This window comes from Humulus lupulus, chromosome 7 (genome assembly GCF_963169125.1).
Source record: "Humulus lupulus chromosome 7, drHumLupu1.1, whole genome shotgun sequence".
Classification (NCBI taxonomy): domain Eukaryota; kingdom Viridiplantae; phylum Streptophyta; class Magnoliopsida; order Rosales; family Cannabaceae; genus Humulus; species Humulus lupulus.
In genome coordinates this window covers 9,984,970-10,004,468 of record NC_084799.1, presented here as the reverse complement: position 1 = coordinate 10,004,468, position 19,499 = coordinate 9,984,970, and the positions used below count along the sequence as shown (strand labels likewise).

The 19,499-nt window shown below is 30.3% G+C and overlaps 4 protein-coding genes across 6 annotated transcripts; 2 read left to right on the top strand and 2 right to left on the bottom strand.

Annotated features, from left to right (window-relative positions):
- Positions 1 to 777: 777 nt before the first annotated feature.
- On the bottom strand, positions 778 to 1,744 carry LOC133789450 (germin-like protein subfamily 1 member 17). Its single transcript, XM_062227302.1, has 2 exons — positions 1,589 to 1,744; positions 778 to 1,464 (listed from the first exon to the last, which is right to left on the bottom strand). Exons 1-2 carry the CDS (start codon positions 1,710 to 1,712, stop codon positions 908 to 910), a joined length of 681 nt encoding a protein of 226 aa, XP_062083286.1. The 5' UTR covers positions 1,713 to 1,744; the 3' UTR covers positions 778 to 907.
- Positions 1,745 to 5,078: 3,334 nt separating this feature from the next.
- Positions 5,079 to 6,031, bottom strand: LOC133789449 (germin-like protein subfamily 1 member 17). Its single transcript, XM_062227301.1, has 2 exons — positions 5,908 to 6,031; positions 5,079 to 5,786 (listed from the first exon to the last, which is right to left on the bottom strand). Exons 1-2 carry the CDS (start codon positions 6,029 to 6,031, stop codon positions 5,227 to 5,229), a joined length of 684 nt encoding a protein of 227 aa, XP_062083285.1. The 3' UTR covers positions 5,079 to 5,226.
- A 2,443-nt stretch (positions 6,032 to 8,474) lies between these two features.
- Positions 8,475 to 9,454, top strand: LOC133789448 (germin-like protein subfamily 1 member 16). Its single transcript, XM_062227300.1, has 2 exons — positions 8,475 to 8,598; positions 8,699 to 9,454. Exons 1-2 carry the CDS (start codon positions 8,475 to 8,477, stop codon positions 9,253 to 9,255), a joined length of 681 nt encoding a protein of 226 aa, XP_062083284.1. The 3' UTR covers positions 9,256 to 9,454.
- A 7,662-nt stretch (positions 9,455 to 17,116) lies between these two features.
- LOC133789447 (germin-like protein subfamily 1 member 16) lies at positions 17,117 to 19,268 on the top strand. Of its 3 annotated transcripts, XM_062227296.1 has the most exons (3): positions 17,117 to 17,150; positions 18,491 to 18,561; positions 18,655 to 19,268. In XM_062227296.1, the coding sequence occupies exons 1-3, from the start codon at positions 17,117 to 17,119 to the stop codon at positions 19,249 to 19,251; spliced, it is 702 nt and encodes a 233-aa protein (XP_062083280.1). In that variant the 3' UTR covers positions 19,252 to 19,268. The 3 variants fall into 3 exon arrangements, with proteins under 3 accessions (XP_062083280.1, XP_062083283.1, XP_062083281.1); XM_062227299.1 differs by lacking the exon at positions 17,117 to 17,150 and having other exon boundaries at positions 18,460 to 18,571; positions 18,752 to 19,268; XM_062227297.1 differs by lacking the exon at positions 17,117 to 17,150 and having other exon boundaries at positions 18,460 to 18,583; positions 18,695 to 19,268.
- Positions 19,269 to 19,499: the final 231 nt, after the last annotated feature.

The following is a 19,499-nucleotide window of genomic DNA, read 5'->3' as shown; positions in this document are numbered from 1 at the left end:
TATGTCCAATTCTCTTATTGCATCATTGCCAATAATATATTGTCGTTTTTAAATTTTTCATAATACTTAAATTATCCCTTCCATGGTAGAGAATTTAGTTACTCAAATATGAAATATATTATGGTTGAATGTTAAATTTTCCAAATATAAAGTCCATGCATGATCATATTTACATTGTTCTTCCCTTTTGGGCGTGGTTAGTTATGAGAGAAAATTATATAAGTAATTTTCAATTTTCTTGAAAGAATTTATGATCGTTGACTATCAGACACAAAGTAAAAGAATATTAGGTTTAACTGTTTTTATCTTATATCATTTTTCTATGTTTGAAATATTATATTATATTTATTTATTGTCTACATGATATTGTTCTTTTTGTAGTGTTATCATTAGAAATATTAATATAAAATGAGGCTTCGGTAGGAAAAATTTGAATGTATAGATTTAATTAATAACAGTAGACCTCAAAAAGCAAGAAAATTAGATTGTGAACAGAAAATTCTAACTAATTTAAAAAACTCTCCCGGCAAATATTTTCCAAAGCCTTATATATGGTGTACTTTTTTTTTTTATATAATAAATGTCAACTTTGACTAATCTATTTAGATGAAAATTATGGCTGTGGCATGTAGCCTGCACCTTTTTCCAAGAGGAGTACTAGTGTTTCAATATGAGCCATAGGCTACATTAATATAACATATCAATGTAACTTAAATGGGGCTAAATGATTGATCTACTTATTCGTTAAATCTGTGTGTATATATAAGGAGACAAGAATGAGAGATTACATGGATTTTTAGTAAGATCAGTGAGGTACAATCATGACCATACTATTTTATTGCATAACACAACAAATAAAGTATAGAAAATATTATTTAGCTCATAGCTTCTCTTCTCATTGGCATGTTTAGTTGTCGTTATCATACCAAAACTGCTTTTGAAGTTTGTCAATCACATTCTTGTCAACTTGGAAAGCCTTAGCAAGGACATCAGGGTTAATGGCAGGATTTGATCCAAACACCGAGTTTGCAATGGTAATGGTTCCTGCGTTTTGGCTGCTCAGACCAGCAAAGGCAACTGCTGGAGCATGTTCTGGATTGAACTGAAAGTGAATCATACCTATTGGGAACACAAATACATCTCCCTCTTTCAAAACCTTGGTAAATAGCCGGTTTCCATCTTGGTTCGATGACACAAAGCCCACGTAGAGAGTTCCCTTGGCAACAACTAGGATCTCAGAGCCACGAGGATGAGTGTGAGGTGGGTTCTGGCCATATGGTGCATAGTCAATGCGAACCAATGTTATTCCAAGAGTGTTGAGTCCTGGGATCTTGTCCACATTCAGTTGTGTCACATTAGATCCAACTGGGTTGTGTGTGTCTCTCGGAACGTTGACCCCAGAAAAGAAGAAATCCTCAGCCTTGGCAAGCTTGGGATCCTTGCAGAATTTCCCATTCACAAACACTGCTTGACAAGAAAAAAATTGTTAGTATTGGGTCACTCACTAGTTATAGATATAAAATAATTGTAAGTTAATGATATAGAAAAACGCTATAAAATGTTTGTAATGAAAGAAATGTAAACGTACAAGCTTTGTGGGGCTCATCTACGGCCACACAGAAGTCTTGGAGAGGGCTTGGGTCGGAGGCAGAGGCTATGGAGGCTGCTAAAGCCAAGGCAGCAAGTGCAAGAAAAAAATGAACACTTTTCATGCTTGACAATTATGCTATAAAAATCTCTTCAAGTTCTATTTTCTGTTACTTGAGTGAGGTTTGATAAATATGGACTCGAACACTCCTACTTATAGATGGAAGTTCCTGAACTAGTCTTTATTATTACTTCAGGTAAGAGATAAGAGACTGGTTTTTTGTCTCCATAGAAGACTTGGTATAAATTTGTGACTATGTTGTCATTAACATCGTTGATAGACTTGACCATAAATTGCTTATACACATTAATTATTTAAGTTAAACAAAGTTTTTCTTCCAGAAGGAAACTTACAACATTGAACTGGTCATTTTAATCTTTGAATCAGTCAACTTTGAGGTTTCTTCACCCACTCCTGTAACTTAATTTTTTATTTTGTTTACCTCTTCAAGCAAATATGTTATTTTGTTAGGTTTTATTTACTTCAATTTCACTCCAGATGTCTATGGTTATGTGAACCAAAGGAAATTTTCTACTAAATCCATTTGATTTTCTATAATTATGGCTTGGTCTCTGATGTGAACATGCAAACATCTGAAATAGAAAACCGCTCTTATTGCAACTCCATAGAAATAAAAGGACAGCAGAACAGTGATACCATACCATACCATACCATACCATGTTTTATTTTATTTTATTTTCTTCTGTAAAATGATTTGGACGTGCTTACGATTTGAAAACACTGAAAGGCCAGGGCACAAACCAAGTCCTTAATTAATTGATTAGTTGTTATTCCACTTGGTTTCATTTGTCACTGTTCTTAGATCATTGCATAGTCAGTGCATAACTTTTTTTTTCTTTTTCTAAATTTTAGATTGTTCGATTTTTGCTTCTTAAATATTTTCGCGTTGCAAATATGCAGTTTGAAGATTCTAGTTATTAGAAAAACCCCATTTTGTTACTTTCATCTAAAAAATACTTTGATGAATTATTATTATTTTTTCCCGAATTTATGTTAAAATTTGTACAGCGTTATAGTTTTTTTTTTTTGACAGAACAAAACATAACACAACATAAAATGTGATCTCAAACAGCTGAAATTTTTTAAGGGAGACAAAAACGAGAAGAGTCAATAATTCGAGGGACAAAAATATATGTTCGAAGTTTTCTATGTGTTATATTGCCACTGGCCTATGCCAGATAGTTGATAAAAACTTGTAGCTGGTTTAGTTGATGTAACTAGTAAATACATAGGATCATATGAAGTAGATTAAAAGAGAAGACAAGAGAGATTCAACCGCGGAAAAATAGAGTAAAGAAACCTTCATATTTTGACATGTTCTTTGAAAATTGATTGAAATATGAGTTGATTTGAGTCTTGTACATGATGACAAACTTGGATTACATAAGTTTACTTGAAGAGGAGATATAAGATAGAGAGCTTTTTCTGCTTACATATTTGATGGTGCCAGCAATGGTATATAAAACTGTTGCACCAGATAAAATAATTAAGTCTCACCTAGACAATGTGAGACAGAAAATAAATAATATTTCAAGTAGTTCCCTTGTTTAGCATGAATTGAATTTTAAAAAACAATAACCTAAAGTAGTTATGTCGGCAATATTTTAAAATAAAAAATTAAATAAAATTAACTAATTTATTAATATTTAATACTTAGTTGAATTATGGAGATGAAGTACTACTTGACTTAGAGGCTGAGTCTTTTGGTTTCCATTTGAAAAAATATCTAAGAATTAAATCATTTTTCTGATTAAACAAGCCCCTCATGACTCAAAATGTGCCTCAATTCATTCAAGTTTCCTATATATAGGATATTGGTCTTTTTGTCAAAGAAAAAAAGAAAAATGTCCCTCAATTTAAAAAATAAATTAACATAAAAATAAATATTTTCCCTCTCATTGGCTTTTTACAATTATATTTGCGTTCGAAAGATTTAACATCTAAGCAAAACAATACTATAGCTTAACACATTTAACCATAAAAAAATATTCTGATATTTGTGACAGAAATTGCTAAAAGAAATTAATGCACCACAATTTTGCTGACAAGTTATTTCTAATGTGGAAAGCAAAATATAAGGACTATAATCTCATGTATAGTAAGGAACGTAGTAATTTATATAATATATTAGAGTTGACCATTTCGAATTTAAAAGCTTCATTTTTTTTTAGGCAAAAACTCGTGGGGTTCAAAAAATTACATCTGTTAGAGTAGTTGAATCATGGACAATATCCTTAGTATATTATATTAACAACTACATAGTAGTCATATATTGTATCAAAATTTACCAAGTCTTCTATATATATACTTTTTTAAATGATGAACCTTCTATCCACTTGTAGTTGTATGATATACTAGTTCATCAGATACTTCTATCTATAAATAGATCTGTTACTGGTGCAAGAAAAATCATCCCTCTCACTCAAAAGAAAAATAATATTCTACGCTCATACCAAGTAAATAAAAATAGCATTAACGGATCTCTAAATGATACAATTTAAAAAAGTTAGGAACTACAAAATCAACTTTTGGTACCTAAGTGTTACAAAATATAAAAAATGGTGACTGCAACTAAAAAAACTATTTTAGGTCCAATTCTTTTATTGCATCATTGCCAATAATATATTGTTGTTTTTAAATTTTTCATAATACTTAAATTATCCCTTCCATGGTAGAGAATTTAGTTACTCAAATATGAAATATATTATGGTTGAATGTTAAATTTTCCAAATATAAAGTCCATGCATGAAAATACTTACATTGTTCGTCTCTTTTAGGCGTGGTTAGTTATGAGAGAAAATTATATAAGTAACTTTCAATTTTCTTGAAAGAATTTATGATCGTTGACTATCAGACACAAAGTAAAAGAATATTACGTTTAACTGTTTTTATCTTATATCTTTTTGTTATGTTTGAAATATTATATTATATTTATTTGTTGTCTACATGATATTGTTCTTTTTGTAGTGTTATCATTAGAAATATTAATATAAAATGAGGATTCGGTAGGAAAAGATTAAATGACCCATCTATACAGAATATCCCAAACAAACAAATTTGAATGTATAGATTTAATTAATAGCAGTAGACCTCAAAAAGCAAGAAAATTAGATTGTGAACAGAAAATTCTAACTAATTTAAAAAACTCTCCCGGCAAATATTTTCCAAAGCCTTATATATGGTGTACTTTTTTTTTTTATATATAATAAATGTCAACTTTGACTAATCTATTTAGATGAAAATTATGGCTGTGGCATGTAGCCTGCACCTTTTTCCAAGAGGAGTACTAGTGTTTCAATATGAGCCATAGGCTACATTGATATAACATATCAATGTAACTTAAATGGGGCAAAATGATTGATCTACTTATTCGTTAAATCTGTGTGTATATATAAGGAGAATATTTTATTAGAACCAGACAAGAATGAGAGATTACATGGATTTTTAGTAAGATCAGTGAGGTACAATCATGACCATACTATTTTATTGCATAACACAAAACAAATAAAGTATAGAAAATATTATTTAGCTCATAGCTTCTCTTCTCATTGGCATGTTTAGTTGTCGTTATCATACCAAAACTGCTTTTGAAGTTTGTCAATCACATTCTTGTCAACTTGGAAAGCCTTGGCAAGGACATCAGGGTTAATGGCAGGATTTGATCCAAACACCGAGTTTGCAATGGTAATGGTTCCTGCGTTTTGGCTGCTCAGACCAGCAAAGGCAACTGCTGGAGCATGTTCTGGATTGAACTGAAAGTGAATCATACCTATTGGGAACACAAATACATCTCCCTCTTTCAAAACCTTGGTAAATAGCCGGTTTCCGTCTTGGTTCGATGACACAAAGCCCACGTAGAGAGTTCCCTTGGCAACAACTAGGATCTCAGAGCCACGAGGATGAGTGTGAGGTGGGTTCTGGCCATATGGTGCATAGTCAATGCGAACCAATGTTATTCCAAGAGTGTTGAGTCCTGGGATCTTGTCCACATTCAGTTGTGTCACATTAGATCCAACTGGGTTGTGTGTGTCTCTTGGAACGTTGAGCCCAGAAAAGAAGAAATCCTCAGCCTTGGCAAGCATGGGATCCTTGCAGAATTTCCCATTCACAAACACTGCTTGACAAGAAAAAAATTGTTAGCATTGGGTCACTCACTAGTTATAGATATAAAATAATTGTAAGTTAATGATATAGAAAAACGCTATAAATTGTTTGTAATGAAAGAAATGTAAATGTACAAGCTTTGTGGGGCTCATCTACTGCCACACAGAAGTCTTGGAGAGGGCTTGGGTCAGAGGCAGAGGCTATGGAGGCTGCCAAAGCCAAGGCAGCAAGTGAAAGAAAAAAATGAACACCTTTCATGCTTGATAATTATGCTATAAAAATCTCTTCAAGTTCTATTTTCTGTTACTTGAGTGAGGTTTGATAAATATGGACTCGAACACTCCTATTTATAGATGGAAGTTCCTGAACTAGTTTTTATTACTTCAGGTAAGAGATAAGAGACTATGGTTTTCTTTTTCTCCATAGAAGACTTGGTATATATTTGGTTAGTGACTATGTTGTCATTAACATCGTTGATAGACTTGACCATAAATTGCTTATACACATTAATTATTTAAGTTAAACAAAGTTTTTCTTCCAGAAGGAAACTTACAACATTGAACTGGTCATTTTAATCTCTGAATCAGTCAACTTTGAGGTTTCTTCACCCACTCCTGTAACTTAATTTTTTTTATTTTTTATTTTGTTTACCTTTTCAAGCAAATATGTTATTTTGTTAGGTTTTATTTACTTCAATTTCACTCCAGATGTCTATGCTTATGTGAACCAAAGGAAATTTTCTACTAAATCCATTTGATTTTCTATAATTAAGGCTTGGTCTCTGATGTGAACATGCAAACATCTGAAATAGAAAACCGCTCTTATTGCAACTCCATAGAAATAAAAGGACAGCAGAACAGTGATACCATACCATACCATACCATGTTTTATTTTATTTTATTTTCTTCTGTAAAATGATTTGGACGTGCTTACGATTTGAAAACACTGAAAGGCCAGGGCACAAACCAAGTCCTTAATTAATTGATTAGTTGTTATTCCACTTGGTTTCATTTGTCACTGTTCTTAGATCATTGCATAGTCAGTGCATAACTTTTTTTTTCTTTTTCTAAATTTTAGATTGTTCGATTTTTGCTTCTTAAATATTTTCGCGTTGCAAATATGCAGTTTGAAGATTCTAGTTATTAGAAAAACCCCATTTTGTTACTTTCATCTAAAAAATACTTTGATGAATTATTATTATTTTTTCCCGAATTTATGTTAAAATTTGTACAGCGTTATAGTTTTTTTTTTTTGACAGAACAAAACATAACACAACATAAAATGTGATCTCAAACAGCTGAAATTTTTTAAGGGAGACAAAAACGAGAAGAGTCAATAATTCGAGGGACAAAAATATATGTTCGAAGTTTTCTATGTGTTATATTGCCACTGGCCTATGCCAGATAGTTGATAAAAACTTGTAGCTGGTTTAGTTGATGTAACTAGTAAATACATAGGATCATATGAAGTAGATTAAAAGAGAAGACAAGAGAGATTCAACCGCGGAAAAATAGAGTAAAGAAACCTTCATATTTTGACATGTTCTTTGAAAATTGATTGAAATATGAGTTGATTTGAGTCTTGTACATGATGACAAACTTGGATTACATAAGTTTACTTGAAGAGGAGATATAAGATAGAGAGCTTTTTCTGCTTACATATTTGATGGTGCCAGCAATGGTATATAAAACTGTTGCACCAGATAAAATAATTAAGTCTCACCTAGACAATGTGAGACAGAAAATAAATAATATTTCAAGTAGTTCCCTTGTTTAGCATGAATTGAATTTTAAAAAACAATAACCTAAAGTAGTTATGTCGGCAATATTTTAAAATAAAAAATTAAATAAAATTAACTAATTTATTAATATTTAATACTTAGTTGAATTATGGAGATGAAGTACTACTTGACTTAGAGGCTGAGTCTTTTGGTTTCCATTTGAAAAAATATCTAAGAATTAAATCATTTTTCTGATTAAACAAGCCCCTCATGACTCAAAATGTGCCTCAATTCATTCAAGTTTCCTATATATAGGATATTGGTCTTTTTGTCAAAGAAAAAAACGAAAAATGTCCCTCAATTTAAAAAATAAATTAACATAAAAATAAATATTTTCCCTCTCATTGGCTTTTTACTATTATATTTGCGTTCGAAAGATTTAACATCTAAGCAAAACAATACTATAGCTTAACACATTTAACCATAAAAAAATATTCTGATATTTGTGACAGAAATTGCTAAAAGAAATTAATGCACCACAATTTTGCTGACAAGTTATTTCTAATGTGGAAAGCAAAATATAAGGACTATAATCTCATGTATAGTAAGGAACGTAGTAATTTATATAATATATTAGAGTTGACCATTTCGAATTTAAAAGCTTCATTTTTTTTTAGGAAAAAACTCGTGGGGTTCAAAAAATTACATCTGTTAGAGTAGTTGAATCATGGACAATATCCTTAGTATATTATATTAACAACTACATAGTAGTCATATATTGTATCAAAATTTACCAAGTCTTCTATATATTTACTTTTTTAAATGATGAACCTTCTATCCACTTGTAGTTGTATGATATACTAGTTCATCAGATACTTCTATCTATAAATAGATGTGTTGCTGGTGCAAGAAAAATCATCCCTCTCACTCAAAAGAAAAAACATAGCAAATTTCAAATAGTGATTCAAATAGTGAAAAAACATGAAAGGTGTTCATTTCCTTCTTACACTTGCTGTCTTGGCTTTGGCCAGCTCCATAGCCTCTGCCTCTGACCCAAGCCCTCTCCAAGATTTTTGTGTTGCAGTAGATGACCCCCACAAAGCTTGTGCGTACACATTTCTTATTTCATTATAAACTTTCTATTGCATTTTTCTATATCATAAGTAAGTGACTTGATTCTAACAAATATTTTTCTTTTTGAGCAGTGTTTGTGAATGGGAAATTTTGCAAGAATCCCATGCTTGCCAAGGCTGAGGATTTCTTCTTCCCTGGACTTAATGTTCCAAGAGACACACACAACCCAGTTGGATCTAATGTGACACAATTGAATGTGGACAAGATCCGAGGACTCAACACTCTTGGAATAACATTGGTTCGCATTGACTATGCACCCTATGGCCAGAACCCACCTCACACTCATCCTCGTGGCTCTGAAATCCTAGTTGTTGTCCAGGGAACTCTCTACGTGGGCTTTGTGTCGTCGAACCAAGATGGAAACCGTCTATTTACCAAGGTTTTGAAAGAGGGAGATGTGTTTGTGTTCCCATTAGGCATGATTCACTTCCAGTTTAATCCAGAACACGCTCCAGCAGTTGCCTTGGCTGGTCTCAGTAGCCAAAATGCAGGGACCATCACCATTGCAAACTCGGTATTTGGATCAAATCCGGCCATTAACCCTGATGTCCTTGCCAAAGCTTTCCAAGTTGATAAGAATGTGATTGACAAACTCCAAAAGCAGTTTTGGTATGACAACGATAACTAAATGAGACGGCCGGATTGCGGAGAAGATCGGAATACATGAATGAATAAATCATAATATGTTTTGTTTTCCACCATCTTATTTTTACTTCTTTTTTTTGTTCAATGCAATAATAAATAGTATGCTAGCCCGTGTGTGTTTTGCTCCAATTGATTGGAAATGTATGTTTACTCGCTTTTAATAAAATCATAGTTGATTAACATTTTCGTTATGATTACCCCAACTATAACTTACTAATTATATTTCGACCCTTATAACAATGTATATAATGTCAAAAATAACAAGTGTCGTAAAATTATATACTTGAAAAAGAGATAATAACTGGAAACGACAACAATAATGTAGTGAATCGACATTCAACAAAGAAATAATTAGAACAAAACGATGTAAATGTAAACAATAAAAAGCAACAAGCAACCATTCATAAAAAAAAGCAATAACATTATATCACTGTTTCCTGAAAAATGACCAAAGTGAATAAAAACGACAAGATATAAATATAATAAACTATATCTAAAAATGTGAGAGTGTTTTGACCTCTAACTAAAAAACAGTTTTTTATTTTTAAAAGTTAAAAACTGTTTTTTGAAAATGAGTTAGGGGTGTTTGTCGTTGTTTTCAGAAAATAATTTTTAAAAACAAAGTTATAAAAAACAGAAAATTTTGAGAACAACACAAAGTTGTTTTTTGTTGTTTTCAAATTTTTTTTGTTTATCTTTTTTTTTTCTCACATCACTTTTTTAATTATTATTATCTAACATCATTTATTGTCACATCATTTTCTCACTCATTAGTTTCTCTCTCCTCGCTTTCTCTCACATCACTTCCTCTCTCCTTATTTTCTCTCTCATCACTTTCTCTCTAGTTATTTTCTCTCTTATCAATTTCTATCTTTTCATTTTCTCTTTCATAATTTTTTATCTTCTTATTTTCTCTTGTATCACTTATTATGTCATCATTTTCTCTCTCATCATGACTTAATATATTATCATTTTCTCTCTCATCATTTTTTCTCTCTCGCTATTTCCTCTCTCTCACTTTCTCTCAACTCACTTCTCTCTCTTCACTTTCTTTCTCATCACATTCTCTAATTTTTTTTTGGATCAATTTTTCTCTTCTTAATTTCTATTTCTTCAAATTTTCTCTCCTTACTTTCTCACTTCTTATTTTTCAGCATTTTTTTTCAAATTATTTCATCTCATTATTTATTACAAAATTTTAAAATATTTTTCTCTTTGTTAATTTTTTATTTAAGATTTAAAAAAAATAAAACTAAAAAATTATTTTTAGAAAACATTAACCAAACACATCTTGTTTTTTGAAAACTACAAAAACAGTTTTTTATTCTCATTTCTGAGAACACAACTTTGAAAACAAAAAACTGAAAACAATACCAAAGAGCCCAGCAATCCATGAGAAAAGTTATTATTGATAAACCACAGTCAACTTAAAACTACATCAATTTTAAAAAAAAAATTAAAACGACATCAAACTTGGATACAGCAATAACAATAGTATGAATAAATTAATAAAAAGACAACAAAACAACAAAAGCCTACCGATAAAGTAAAAATAATTTAGAAAGACCATAAAATCTGACAGCAACAACATAATTGTTTAGCCGTTAATTAAATAATAGACAACAATATTTATTAAATGAAATGGTCACCACATATATCACTACAAAAATCAGGGCCTATACCGAGAACAAATGTCCAAATGTCCTCGGTATAAGCTGAAATGTCCTCGGTATATCTTCTACCGAGACAATGTCGTCGGTATAAAGTTGTCGGTACAGCCGCGTCGGTAAAACAAAACGTCTACCGACGACATTCAAAATGTTCTCGGTATACGTTTTACCGAGGATAATGTCCTCGGTAGAAAGTGACAAATGTCCTCGGTACAACAAACCCCAATTTCTCATCGTACTGGTATATACCGACATCTTGGTGGTATATACCGAGGACAATGTCCTCGGTATAGACTTGTCCCCAATTTTTTTTTATATTTGTTATTTATTTATTTATTTATTTATTTTGAATTAAATATAAGAAAATAGAATAAAATTAAAACACTTATATTAAAGATATAAATAAAAACATAAGAGTGTATTCGTTGAATTAAAATAAAGACTTGTCTTAAACATGATAATGTAATAGTCAATTGTAATAAAATTCATACATAAGTCCTACTGAGTCGGTGCTCCAACATCAGGATCATCGGGTGGTGGTGGTGGGGCAGATTGAGATCCCGGGGTGATACAATGAGTTCGGACATGCTCCTCTAACTGTCGAAGACGCTCTCTCATCTCAGACAACTCTTCATCTCTAGTTTGTGAAGGACGAAAATCAAATGGAGTTCGGTCCCTTATGTTAAGGATACGTCCATATCCTTTCTGGTGGCCCCGTCGTTTTCCGAAGACATTTTGTACCAAAGATATGTCTTCATCTTCAGGCGCACTCGAAACTGGTGTGGAACTCTCAGTATCAGTTGCTTGTGTCTGCTGTGTGTCGCGGTATGCACGCAATTCCTCCTGTGATACAATGTATAATGTAATTAAAATTTTGAAACAATTAAAAATTTGAAAAATGTTTTAAAAAACTTAACGTACCCAAGTATTTTTTGCTGTCTCTGTCACCCACCCTGTGCCTGATTTATGGTGAGTATCCATCCAGCTATCCGGGATGGACTCAAGTTGCCCAGTCTCTAAATTGCGCTGTCACGTACATATATTTTTATAAAATTAATAATTAAACGTAAATAAGAAAAATAAACTAAAAAATAATTAATTAACTAACCTTTTTATAGCGTAAGGCTGGGATTGACTGAGAACCTCCATAGCTAAGCTCTTTCAGTTTCTTTCTATTTTCTTTGTTGACCACAGAACGTTTCTGCAAAAAGTTATCGTTAGTAATATATTTAATTAAGATAGTTAAGTTTAGCAAGAAATTAATACCGTAATTTCTGGGCGACGGAAAAAATCAATTTCTTTTTGCCACTGCGTATCCGTGCAACCACCATAACGATTTTGTGGCCCATTAATCGTTAAGTGCTCTTTAATATCGTACTTCCAGTCAGAATACTTTTTAGCACACGAAGTATCAATGCCTCTCAAGATCCCAGGCACATGCCCTTCTCCATATCTAGTACGCCCAATATCAAACAAATCATCCTAATTTAAAAACATTTATTAGTAAATATCATATATAACATAAAATGAGAATTAACATAAAAATACATAAACTACTTACTTCCAAATGTGCAAGTATTCTTTCTTTCGAGGCATTTGGTACTTTTGACCATTGAGGACAGTCCGGATCTGTGTACTGTCGAACAAGTAATCCGAGCTCTCTTGAGAAATTTGAGCTGTACTCTCCGATCTCTTTATATGTTTTCCCCCGCACATCCCACTCGAGAGGGAGAGGACGCCCCAACTGTTCCCTCTTTTCCCGCGTGTTCAATCCCTTATGGCGTCCACGTTTACTTGGAGGCGCTATTGTATGCAAATTCAATATTTTAAAATTAATATGGATTAATTGTTAAATTTTAAGGAGTATATCAATGTGTAAAATATTACCTCGTTCACAATCAGCTGGGATATCTGCCGGTCCACGTGGAGGATCGCATCCTCCACCATCACCCCCGTGAGATTGAGCAATAACATCAGCCATATCTGTCAAATTAATCGATATTAAAATTACATTTATCAGTTAAAAATGACAATATAAAATTATTTATTGTTAAAAATAATTACTTCAACATATTATAAAATTACCACTTAATTATCACTATAATAATCTTCACTATCATCATCGGTTTCTATGTGTTCATCTTCCTCTTCATCATCTTCATATTCAACCTCCTCCTCCTCCTCCTCCACTTCCTCTTCCTCCTCCTCCTCTTCTTCTTCCATTTCCTCCTCCATCTCCTCCTCAATTGCAACATTATCTATCTCAACAAATTGTAATGGAGCCCCCGTACGTTCAAAGCTGATTTGTGGCAACGGTCCAAGATCAACGAATAATTGGAAATTAGAGGAACTAGTGTCGTGCATAACATTTACATTTTGATCTATCCGAGCTCTCATTGGTATTATTTCATCCTCTCCATGCCAATGCCAATTGGTATATTTCCGTAGAAAACCATTTACAAAAAGATGATTTTCTAATACATCAATCGTCTGAAATTCAACGTTGACACACCTCCTACACGGACATTTCACCAATCCCCTTGAGTCAACGCACTGCCGGGCTCTCTGGAGAAAATCCATCACACCAGCCTCATACTCATCGGATAATCGATCTGTCAAATTAATCCAACTCTTGTCGATCGACATTGTATGAATGTAGCACTGCACGGAACACTAATCATCAAACTTACAATCAATTTGTGTGTGTCCTAATTCAGAGAGAGGCAAACGTAAGAGTCTTCAATGACTCACCCTCTCTAAACGGGTCTAAGGCTTCTTGTGATGAACACTAAAAAAATATAATATTATCACTTTGTGATAATAACACTATTATATCTTTGGTAATAATTTCTTATTACCAAAGAAAAAAGCAAATATAATTAAATATGTTTTTTTAATGTCTTATGCTTTTTGAAGTTAATTATGTTGTTTTATGATATCTAACTATAATATATTTCAGTGTAAATATTATTAAACTTATTTAAATTTGACATATTAATTTAGTATTTATTAAATTACATATTTTACTTATGCTTTATTGAATAGTTTGATTAATTTAAACAAAATTTCTAAAATTTGTTTAAAATTTATTTAACTACTTTAGGATTAATTTTTATTTTTATTAAAATTTAGTTGCATAATGTTAATGTTAATTTTTTTTAATCTTAATTTTAAAATATATTATTTATATAAAATAAATAAATTATTCAAAAATTGAAAAAAAATATTAAAAAAAATACAGAAAAATTAAAAACAACTAACAAATAATATTAAAAACATATTTTTTTAATTTTAATTTTAATAATGATTAAAACTAACAAATATTAAATTTAATTTTTTTAATTTTAATTTTAATAATGGTTTTCTAATAATATATTTGTTAATTTTATTTAATCAGAACTAACACATATTATTTTTTTACATATTAATTTAGTATTTATTAAATTACATATTTTACTTATGCTTTATTGAATAGTTTGATTAATTTAAACAAAATTTCTAAGATTTGTTTAACATTTATTTAACTACTTTAGGATTTAATTATTACTTAAATTATTTAATTAATGTTTATTTTTATTAAAATTTAGTTGCATAATGTTAATGTTAATTTTTTTAATCTTAATTTTAAAATATATTATTTTACTTATCAATTCACTATTTATTAAATTAGAAATTTTATTGAGTACTTCTACTAATATTCACAATATCTCTAAATTTTACAATTCTAAAAAAATATTAAATATGTTTACTAATATGTTTAATACACATAAAATTCACCAAAACAACATAGAATTTATTTAAAAAAAAATACTAATCAATCATATAACAATTTTCCAATTCCTAAATTCATTTTTACCAATACATATTTTGAAAACCTAAAAATAAATACATTCTATCTAATATAATAATTTCATATTTTTATTAAAATTAATATTATATTATTTATATAAAAAAACATAAATTATTCAAAAATTGAAAAAAAAATTAAAAAAATACAGAAAAATTAAAAAAAACTTACCAATGCCTTCAATATCTTGCTAGCAATCTCTTTAGTCCAACAAAAACCGAATACCCAACCTTCAAACAAAAATTACAAAATATCATTATACAATTTCATAAATATATATATATATAAAATGAATAAATCGTTAGAATTACTTTAAGATTTATTACTTATTTAAATAAAATTTCAGGATTAATGTTTATTTTTATTAAAATTTGGTTGCATAATGTTATTGCTAATTTGATTTAATCATGATTAAAAATATATTATACAACTTATCAATTCACTATTTCTTAAATTATAAATTTTATTGAGTATTTTTAATACTAAAAAAAACTTGGGCAGCATAACAGCTATATTTTTATATATCTCAAAATTTAAAAACCTGCAAATAATACATAAAAAAATATCCAGTCGCAGAACATACACAAAGCAATACAAATACATTGTAAATGACTATATAATTTATAATTATTACTCTAAATTTTATTAATTATTCAATTTTCTATTTAAAATATCATAATTCTACTAAAAATTAACAACAAAAACAAAGCATCAATATTCATCAACACTAAGAATAAAAAAATTAACAACAACAACAAAATTCAAATTAAATAAACAAAACTCACTCTAATAATCAAAATTTATTAACCAAATCTAATAATCTAAAACTAAAATTATTTAACTCAATCTAAAAAACAAACAATCAAATATTAAATTTTCATATAAACATATATTTATAACTAAAAGTCAAATTATATACCTAAAAAATAAATTATTAAATTAATAAATTTTCATACTAATAAATTAATTATTTATCATAGGATTAAACTAACTAAATCTTAAAACTATATATGTATTTTACAAAAATACTACACAATATATTATTTCCTCTAAATTGGATATCACTAAATTTTTAACTAATTTTCATCACAAATTATTATTTTTACCTATTTTAATTACATAATCAGAAATTATATATATAATATAACAAATAACAATATATTAACAATATTAAACAAATTATAAATAAAACCCTAAATATATTTATGCAAAAAATATAAATAAAACCAAAAAATTACAAAGAAAATGTGAAATACCTCTAAAACCGCTGGTATACAATGCAAAACCTGAAAAAAAATACCACGAAAAACTCATTATAAAAAATCAAAACTGAAAAAAATTTTAACAATTTATACAAAAAAAAAAAAACTGAAATATTTGTAAATCATTACCTCAATAAGCCTTATAGCCACGTAAATCACCTTTGGAAGGGAAACTTTGACCAAAAACAAAGTTTGTGGGGGCCGAAATCCAGCAAAACAGAAATGGGGGGCGGAGAAAACGGGGTTTGGAGTTTTTCCGTTTCAGAGAAATGAGCTCTCTGTTTGGGGAAGATGAAGATTATAAAGACCCTATACCGAGAACATGTTCTCGGTATAGGGTCCTCGGTACACAAACTAAAATGAAATAACCGCGTAAAAAAGGCGGGAGTCTGAATTAACTATACCGAGTACACGTCCTCGGTAAAGACCTCGGTAAAGACCCTATACCGAGAATATGTTCTCGGTATAGGGTCATCGGTACACATACTAGAATGAAAAAAACCGCGTGAAGGAGGCAGGTGTGTAAAAGATCTATACCGAGAACTTGTACTCGGTACTATGTTCTCGGTATAGGACGTTTTTTTTGTAGTGTATGTATCTGAAAATTGAAACAATAGAGTTAACCTTAACCATTTCAATCAGTAAAGAGACACATACATACATCGTCAATAATTTAATTTTCTTTTTTTCTTCTTCATTATTGCTTAATAATTTCATCGCCTAGACTTGACTGGTTCGATCTCTATATTCCTTAGAGACCAAGTCTTTGGTTTCTGTTTATAAAATAATAGACAAAATAACAAATTTTCTCCTAGAACTATATTATTTTGTCTAAAATAATAGACAAAATAACAAATTTGTCTTCTAAACTATTTTTTGTGGCAAAAACGCCTCTCAAATTATGATAATCATTGCAAACATACATCTTTTGTTACATGCATTCTGTTCATTTTTTAAAACAGTTTGCTATGTGACCACATGTCACACGCATAGATACAATACGATAGAGTCTATTTAACTAGTTGAAGTTATAATCAAAATCAAATTTATTGACGCTAAACATGCATGCAAAAATTAGTTCTAAGGTTAACAGAAGTATGTTTGGGCCTTAATGGGTGCCATTTGTTTGTAAATTGGTTTTGAAAGTAATGAAATACACTGCTGAGTTACCAAAAAAAAAATTAGTTCTAAGAATGCATATACATATGTATGTATTTTGTATATGTAGACTGTTGAATCCTGCCACATTAGCGCAACATCAATTCTATACATGAGGAAAATGTTTTGAAAAAATGAATAAAATGCAACCAAAGAGACACATTTGCAATATAATTGTTAAAGTTTAAGAGAAATTTTTGCAACGAAACAAATTTTGAAGGCAAAACACTACAAACGCCATAGTTCAGAAGAAAATTTTCAATTTTCTAATTGAAAGACTTTGAGGCATCCAAAATTAATATCCCCAAATTCAACTAAAAAATTGCAGCAAAAGAGAAAATTTTCTCAATTTTATGTCTAACTAAAAGGATTAATAATTCGATTGAAATTCTATAATATTTATTATCACTATTTTTTTACAAGTAGGAAAGTCGAGACAGGCCAACACTTACCCGACAAAAATAATAAATCTTCACAATTGATATATGGTAATTTAACTGCTCCAATTTAACCACACTGTGAATGCATACTAATTCACAAGTTTCATTCCCAATGTTGAAATCAAATATAAATTGAGGATTACGAACGATTTTCAATTATAAATAACATGCATGCAAAATATATATTATATATATATATATTATATCAATTATTCGTAATAGGACTAATCTTGGAAAAGATTAGATCTTACCTTAGGACTATGATATGTCATGCATGACTGTAAGAATAGAGATATTATAAGTTACAGTAGAACCGGTACCATTAACAAATTCTTTAAAAAGAAATAACTAATGATGACATAGTCACACATGAATATATAATTATGATATTTGTTATATATATATATACATATATATTGTAGATAATTGAAATGATTACCATTTCGAAGTTGAAAAAGTTTCATTCTGGAAGAAATTAGAAATAAAACTTGAGACTAAAAGAACTACATCTGTATGATGATCAGCAGTTGGATTATGGTCAATATTCTAAATATAATAACAAGTCATTGAATCAAAATTTATCTACTCTTCTGTGTAGATTAGATATCATTATTATATTTTAAGGGAAAAAGTCTGAAAAAAAAAACAACAACCAAGTCTTTTATATCAGGTAAGATAAGTTCAGAGACGCACATCTATAAATGGATAGATTCTAGTCCAAGATTTCTCAACCCACCTCTGGCTCAAATAACATACTAGAGAATTTAAAGAGAGATATCTATATACTATAGTATATTGATAAACTCAAGCATGAAAGGTGTCCAATTCCTTCTTTCACTAGCTGTCTTGGCTTTGGCAACCTCCATAGCCTCTGCCTCTGACCCAAGTCCTCTCCAAGACTTCTGTGTTGCTGTAGATGATCCCCACAAAGCTTGTACGTAATATATATTTATATATGCCTGCTACCTATATCATTAATACTAGTTTTGTTTTTTGTAAATATAGTATTTTCACACTAACAAATGTTGTTCTTTTCCTAATGCAGTGTTTGTGAATGGGAAAGTCTGCAAGGATCCTATGCTTGCCAAGGCTGAGGATTTCTTCTTTTCTGGGCTCAACGTTCCAAGAGATACAAACAACCCAGTTGGATCCAATGTGACACAACTGAATGTGGACAAGATTCCAGGACTCAACACTCTTGGAATAACATTGGCTCGAATTGACTATGCACCATTCGGCCAAAATCCACCTCACACTCATCCTCGTGGCTCTGAAATCGTAGTAGTCGCTAAGGGAACTCTCTATGTGGGCTTTGTGTCATCGAACCAAGATGAAAACCGACTGTTTACTAAGGTTTTGAATGAGGGAGATGTGTTTGTGTTCCCAATGGGTATGATTCACTTTCAATTCAATCCAAGACACATCCCAGCCATTGCTTTCGCTGGTCTGAGCAGCCAAAATGCTGGAACTATTACCATTGCAAACTCTGTGTTTGGTTCAGATCCTTCTATCAATCCTGATGTGCTTGCCAAGGCTTTCCAAGTTGACAAGAATGTGATTGACAAACTCCAGAAACAGTTTTGGTATGACAACAACAACTAAATTGGCTGAGGAGAAGAGGAGCTAGAGGAATTTAATAAATTATCTATTTTTTTCCACATTTATTTTACATTTTGTATGCTTGTTTTCAGTTTTGCAATAAATTATTGTCTGGTCAAATATATCTCTTATCTTGTTGAAGATTATATTTCCATTTTGATTCATCTCCAGTTTTTTTAATGCATCATATGCATTAATTAAAATTTTAAAACCAATAACAGAACTTGACAAAATTAGTTATAAATAATTCT

What these genes read in the sequence shown, in the direction of transcription:
- LOC133789450 (XM_062227302.1), bottom strand. Translation starts at nt 1,712, where the DNA reads ATGAAAAGTGTTCATTTTTTTCTTGCACTTGCTGCCTTGGCTTTAGCA. An exon ending in AGATGAGCCCCACAAAGCTT is followed by an intron (nt 1,465 to 1,588) that starts GTACGTTTACAT and finishes CTTGTCAAGCAG; the next exon opens with TGTTTGTGAATGGGAAATTC.
- LOC133789449 (XM_062227301.1), bottom strand. Translation starts at nt 6,031, where the DNA reads ATGAAAGGTGTTCATTTTTTTCTTTCACTTGCTGCCTTGGCTTTGGCA. An exon ending in AGATGAGCCCCACAAAGCTT is followed by an intron (nt 5,787 to 5,907) that starts GTACATTTACAT and finishes TTTCTTGTCAAG; the next exon opens with CAGTGTTTGTGAATGGGAAA.
- LOC133789448 (XM_062227300.1), top strand. Translation starts at nt 8,475, where the DNA reads ATGAAAGGTGTTCATTTCCTTCTTACACTTGCTGTCTTGGCTTTGGCC. An exon ending in AGATGACCCCCACAAAGCTT is followed by an intron (nt 8,599 to 8,698) that starts GTGCGTACACAT and finishes CTTTTTGAGCAG; the next exon opens with TGTTTGTGAATGGGAAATTT.
- LOC133789447 (XM_062227296.1), top strand. Translation starts at nt 17,117, where the DNA reads ATGCAAAAATTAGTTCTAAGGTTAACAGAAGTAT. An exon ending in TCTAAGGTTAACAGAAGTAT is followed by an intron (nt 17,151 to 18,490) that starts GTTTGGGCCTTA and finishes TTCTTTCACTAG; the next exon opens with CTGTCTTGGCTTTGGCAACC. An exon ending in TCCAAGACTTCTGTGTTGCT is followed by an intron (nt 18,562 to 18,654) that starts GTAGATGATCCC and finishes TTGTAAATATAG; the next exon opens with TATTTTCACACTAACAAATG.